The sequence below is a fragment of the Orbicella franksi genome, chromosome 1 (assembly GCF_964199315.1).
Source record: "Orbicella franksi chromosome 1, jaOrbFran1.1, whole genome shotgun sequence".
NCBI lineage: Eukaryota > Metazoa > Cnidaria > Anthozoa > Scleractinia > Merulinidae > Orbicella > Orbicella franksi.
In genome coordinates this window covers 11,702,395-11,708,634 of record NC_138145.1, presented here as the reverse complement: position 1 = coordinate 11,708,634, position 6,240 = coordinate 11,702,395, and the positions used below count along the sequence as shown (strand labels likewise).

Genomic DNA, 6,240 nt, shown 5'->3' with positions numbered 1-6,240 from the left:
GGGACAAGCAAATTTCAAATTCTCCGTTTTTGAACATCCGTTTAAAGGAGTCTTGGCTCAAAAGCAGTGTAAGTTTCAAGTGTACTTAGTTCTCTGCAACTGATCCTGGGGTTTCGAGTAGATATCTCTGGTAAATAGTTCGAATACGAAGTAATTGAATTTCAGTTTTAAGCACCTGAGCTTCGCCATGCTTACTTCATGGTAATTTATGACGTCATTGCGCGGTGAGAGTTCTCGATATGGAGCCGGCTAACCTGTTCCAGGCCCTCGGGAAGTGGGGACGATATAAAAGCGGGCAGGCGTTTTCTCTCCCAGTCCCCACTCGTCGGCCGCCCGCTTTTTCGATCGTCCCCCACTGACCGAGAGCCTGGAACAGGCTAAAAGTGTGCAGAAGATTTCTCTTTGGAACTATAAATATTCAACAGGAGAATGAATTATAAACGATCATATACATTAATATGTCGAATTATTCTCGTATTTTGCAACATAACTTCCGCCAGAATGCGCCACGTGTCTGTCGGGCATGCGGGACAAGCGGGTAGATAGGGACCAAGTCCTGCCGCAATCTTGAAAAGTAACGCCGAAAAAGTCATGGGCACGAGCGAAGTGGAAGAGGAAGAAACCAGGGTCGTGATCGTCTCCAATCCCCTCGCGATAGACATTAATCACATTTATCGTCAGTCAAGGTTGTAAAGCTTTATTCTTTCTGGTAGGGTGCATACGCTCCAAAAAATGTGACGCAAACGTCAGCCTTTCAAATTTTAACAAAACCGGAAGACATTGTAGTTAAACCTTCATTTCTTCGTACCGTGCGAATTAACATAACATTAACAGGCTCTTAACATCTTTAACTTCCTTGTTACTAATATTCGTCACAGAGTTAACTCGAACATTAGGGCAAGTTCGAAATGACAAAACAGTTAGTGGGGGAAGGGCGACTAAGAAAACGGACGAACGAATTAATTATTACTCGTCAAGAAATTCATACTGGATCAAAGTGCTGTCAATAACCATGCTCTACTAGCCTTTTGCTCAAAAAATTACAAAAATATCGCTTTAAAACTGAAACTACAACAACTGCGATTCTACGTCTTTAGTTACTCTGGTGAACAACAAATCCACTACTAATAAAAGTTTAGGGTTCTCTCGGCCTTATCGCCTGTTGGCCTTGAACCTCATATCCGGGGTTCCATTTTTTTTCAGCGGTCCAGGAGTCTTGGAGGATGGTGGAGAGGGACAATGAGCTTGCCGCCTGTTAACAGCATAACGCATGTCCGGGGTACCATTTTTCTTCAGAGGCCCATGCGAGGAGGCGTCTGCTGCCGCGGAACTTGCCACACAGCGTTGTTTGTTTACAGCGTAGCGCATGTCGGGGGTACCATTCTTCTTTAATGGCCTATACGAGGAGGGGCCTGTTTCCGCTAAACTTGTCACACAGCGTTGTTTGTTCGCAGCATAACGCATGTCCGGAGTACCATCTTTTTTCAAGGGCCCGCCGACGTAACCAGAGGGGAGTGGCAGTTCCGTATTCCGTATTCCGCTAGGGAGCCTCCCACTGACTGAAGTGTAAACTGAACTTGTTGAATAAGGACTCCTGATTGCCTCTTTATTGGCTTTACAGCGCATGTCAGGAGTGCCATCTTCTTTCAGGGGACCGACGTAACCAGTGGGAAGTGACAGTTCCCAAGGAAACCGTGCTCCGCCAGAGGGTCTCCCACTGCCTGAAGTGCTAAGTGGACTTGTGACATAAGGACTTCTGGTTGCCCCTTTGTTGACCTTACAGCGCATGTCTGGACTGCCGTCTTTGTTCAAAAACTTTGTCCTATTTTCCCGTATCCTTTTGTCTGGGGTCCCGTTTTTGTTGACTCCCTTTCCCAAGTATAGTTGACGGTTTTCTTTACACCGCATGTCTGGTCGGCCGTCGACGCGCGTGCCGGGTCTTCTTTTGTGTGAGTGGTCAGGCTGGTAGTCGTCACGCGAGTATTTGCTGGGCTGGTAGCTGTCACGCGAGTAGCTGTCAAGTGAGGAGTTATCAGACTGGTAGCTGTCACGCGAGTAGTTGTCGGGCTGGTAGCTGTCAAGCGAGTGGTTGTCGGGCTGGTAGCTGTCACGTGGGTAGTTGTCGCGCTGGTAGCTATCAAGCGAATAGCTTTCAGGCTGGTAGTAATCACGTGAGCAGCTACCAGGTGAATAGCTGTCGGAATGATGGCTGCTATCAAGACGGTAGCCGTCATGCAGGCAGCTGTCACGCAGACTCTGTCGCTGGGCTCCTTCTCTATCGGACGCGGATGATGCATCGTCATGATCAGGCAAAAATGTTTCTTCTGAGAGCCTAGACAGGGTATCTTCATCGCGGCTTTCGAAGTCTTCAAATCCTTCATCGTAACTGCTTGAGCGAGCCTCAGATTGATCGTCAGCAGCCTGCAGCCTTTGTCGAGCAACCTCGATTACTTGGAGGCAACCAGGAGAATTTCCAATTCTGGGATCTTGCTCCAGGTCGTGAAGAAATTCCATGCTTGTCTGCTCCAACCGAGCACAGGACAACAGCTCGCTCAGGTGAGGTAAACGAGTCTCTTCGGCATGGCCTATCCATTTCATCACAACATCAACAACGTCTTCTTCGTACTTAATGTCTAGGCTGTCGTGCTGGATGAGTTCTTTAAGATCTTCGTAACCCAGAACATTAAATTCGTCTTCTGCAGACAACTCACTGAAATTGGCGATAATGTGGTTCTTGCACTCCTCTATAAGATTTAAAGTGTACACAGAATCCAGTTCCCTGCACAAGCATAGAAGGCCCGCCACGTCATAAGTGTGCAGTTTTGAAATCAGCCAATCACAGCAGACTTTAGCAAGTGCAGGCATCTCGTAGGTGCAAGCGGCTCTTAGCAGGCCAACGGCATTTCTGCGTTGTACGGTTACTTTTGCTGAGTAGATGTATCCGATGACATCTGCTAGAGCAATAGACGGAATATCCAATCGAAATTTCTTCCTTTCTCGGGCTGACGAACCGTGTAACAGAGCTTCCTTAAACGCAGGTGAAGCTGCCGCTATGACAGGCCCATGAACTGCAAACCGATTGTCGCTCTTCTGGTCCTCCAAGACTGTTGTGGTTAATTCCTTCTCCATGAACATGTCAAAAAGCTCTGAAAGCACATCTTCATGATTATCAAACGCAAATTTCACCGGGTCACTTCCTCGCTGATCCTCAAGCTCCCCACGGATTGTCGCTAGCACGTCAATGTCGTACTTGACTGCAAAGTTGTGAAGGTCATCCAGGATGTCTTCGTCCACTGTGACTTCGGACTTGTAGATGAATTCTCTGAAACACTCCAGCACCTCCTTGGTCAGTCCTTGAAGCACTATACTTCGCTTTGTACCCTCATTAGGGCTCCTCGATACAAGAAGCTTTTTGAGTGCCGGACTGCAAGCTGCGAGCAGCATCGAATGGAAGTTCACTTTGTAATCCTGTGCTCTGGTGGTCAGGCTCAAATCAGTGAACAATCCATGTTGAGATTGCATCTCGGCAAGGTTCTCCAGCAAAATTTTGGCATGCTTATCTTTTTCAAATATGTATGTAACGTCCTCGTCTCCTGTGGTTTCTTCTAGAGGCACATCCAAGAGGGAAGACATGCTGGAAAGTAAATGAAGTAGAACATTCTCTTATGACATGACTCAAAAATCAGTGTTAAGGGGCTATCAATGAAACACTTAAATACAACCAAATGTTTAGCTTATATTTAGCTTATATTTAGAAGCGGGAAATCCGAAGATATACGGGTAATAAGTCCTCCTTAGCGACAGCGTAGTCATTGAGGCTCTTAGACGGGGGAAATAGTCCAACCATGCATAAAAGCATTTCCGCGGGAAATTTACACTGACAAGGGAAAGACCGGAAACGTTGCCTCCTTAGCACAACCATACTTCCGGCTCAATTTTATTCCGCAAAGATATCGTAGTTCACCAGCTAAATTAGTATCTGATTGGCTAAATTTCGTGTAAATTGTTTACATTTCGGATTCGCAATATTCGCCACGGTTTGCAACAGATTCAAAATTGTGTAAATTGAAAGTGTCTGTGTTTGGTGGCGGACGCAAGGGAATGGCCCTGAAGCAAAGAAGTGAAACCAACTGCGAGCACACAGTTGGTTTCTTCTACGCCAAAGAGAAACCAGCTGCTCACGGGGCCTGATAACACTGTTCACTTAATGTGCAAAAATGTGACACTTCGAGCCAGGAGAGCTTCATAAAATTCACTCAAGTTCTTTTTCAGTCAAGGTTGCCATCTTTCATTGTATGGTTAGATTTCCCACTGGCCTATAAGCCAGAACCAACAAGCCATGTAATTTGATACATTACATATGTCAAATAACGTTTTCTTTTAGCATAACGGGCATTGAAAACTGAAAATTTACACCACCTCCTCCATATTATGATGTTAATAAAATTATTGCCGGGAAGAGGCACTCTTACTGAGGAACTGAAAGGAAAACTAGGTTGATTCCCTTTCAAATGTTACGTGGGTGATGTATGTTGGATTTGCATATGCGATGGCCACTGGCCCATGTGGCTACTTCCGCTTTCGTTCACTACCGTACTTTCGGTTTTCTTGAAATAGTTCTCTTTCAAATAAAAGTTTATGTTTTTTTTACCGTTAAAGCCGGGTTCACTGCAAAAAGCTGAAATGTATCTTTTACAATATACTTCGCCTTTGCCCTTCGAAGGGCATACTCTAAATTATACGAGCGAAGTCAATGAACAGAGTGAACCTCAACTATACGTTCAGCGATGTTGAGTGATCGTAACTGCCTAAATGTTTCGCCATTACGATTTTTACTCAGCTTCCAAAGCACGAAAAAGTCGAAATTTGTCTCACAGGCGGACACAGTAAAGAAAAAGCTGCAATTTTGTGCTATTTTTTCGCAATTCTAGATAGTAGCGGCCAAAGTTTTGGAGAAATTTTACCTCATAAGCACAATGATCTTTCGATCGAGATCTTGTGTGGTAACTTTCTTAAACACCAACTGTAAAAAGTTCATATTGATTTCTCTTCTAAATGTAAACTTTCTTGACATAGCTAACCGATCACTAAGTTCTAAGGGAGTACTTTCGCATTTGTCAGTGATTTGTAGCTAAAACATTTTCAATTGAAAGATCGAAGTGTCATATAACCAAGTTGAGCCAAGAGTGACATTACCAGTCACAACACACATGTATTATCCCTACCTTGGTACAAGATTCTGGCTTGTGAACGAAGATTTTAGGCTGATTGAAGTTTAGAACATCAAGCGTGGACACACCTACGAATTCGGTTGGAGTGTTGACTGCCGAAAGTGAAATGCCTTTATCCTTTATGGACCTGTATACCTCCATTCAGCCGAGACGCCGCTTTCGTGACGTCATAGCGGTTCCCCGGTGATCATGTTTCCATATTTTCATCGAGGTTCCGGTATTGTTTTTCATTGCTTCAGCACTTTTGGCGACAAAGGGAGAGAAAATATATATATGTGATTAATGGAAAAGTTAATAAGTTGCTTCTTGGAGATTTCTACGGTATTAATTAAATACCTAGTGATTGTGACTTAACGCTAACTATTTTCCGCGTGAACGATATAACAACTGTGTGACTGGAACGAGACAGCTGGTTTGTGTGAAAGTTTGTCCAGTTTCAAGGCTGCCATCTAGTTCAGTTAGTGAAGTTAATGCTTATTTAGTTAAATTTTTCACTTTGATCCTCAATACTCCCTTGAGGGTGATGATATAGTAACTGGTAAATAAGTATTAGCCACTGGACCGAATAGGGAACATTTCATGAAGACATGATTGATCATCGCAGTTATATACACAGCTTATGATTAAGCAGCTGTGAAATGAAAGCCTGAAAAAAATTCAGGTTTCAAAAATCAGTCGAGCGTGCAGCACGAGGCCGATTTGAAATAATAAGAAATTACAAATTTCGATATTAAGAAGAACTTCTTTTAGCGAAAAAGTCAGTTGTAATGAAAGAAGCCGTGAAAGTCCACTTAATTGACGTGCGGATGGCACAGGTGCAGGAGCTGGTATCATGTAATTCAGTCTCTGAACTTCCGTTTGTTATCTGTTCCCTGCATTTAGATAGGGTTAAGAGAGAGGCATAAAGATTTCGAGGACTGGACTAGGCATTCAGTTACAATAAGTTGTAATAATAGACCAATTTCGATATATTAAAATTCAGCCTAACACAATAGACCTCAGCACAAGG

General features: G+C 43.9%; 1 protein-coding gene across 1 annotated transcript; it reads right to left on the bottom strand.

Moving 5' to 3' along the window:
- Nucleotides 1–19: 19 nt before the first annotated feature.
- Nucleotides 20–5,427, bottom strand: LOC145490348 (uncharacterized). Its single transcript, XM_081469480.1, has 2 exons — nt 5,226–5,427; nt 20–3,634 (listed from the first exon to the last, which is right to left on the bottom strand). The coding sequence occupies exon 2, from the start codon at nt 3,631–3,633 to the stop codon at nt 1,153–1,155; it is 2,481 nt and encodes an 826-aa protein (XP_081325606.1). The 5' UTR covers nt 3,634; nt 5,226–5,427; the 3' UTR covers nt 20–1,152.
- Nucleotides 5,428–6,240: the final 813 nt, after the last annotated feature.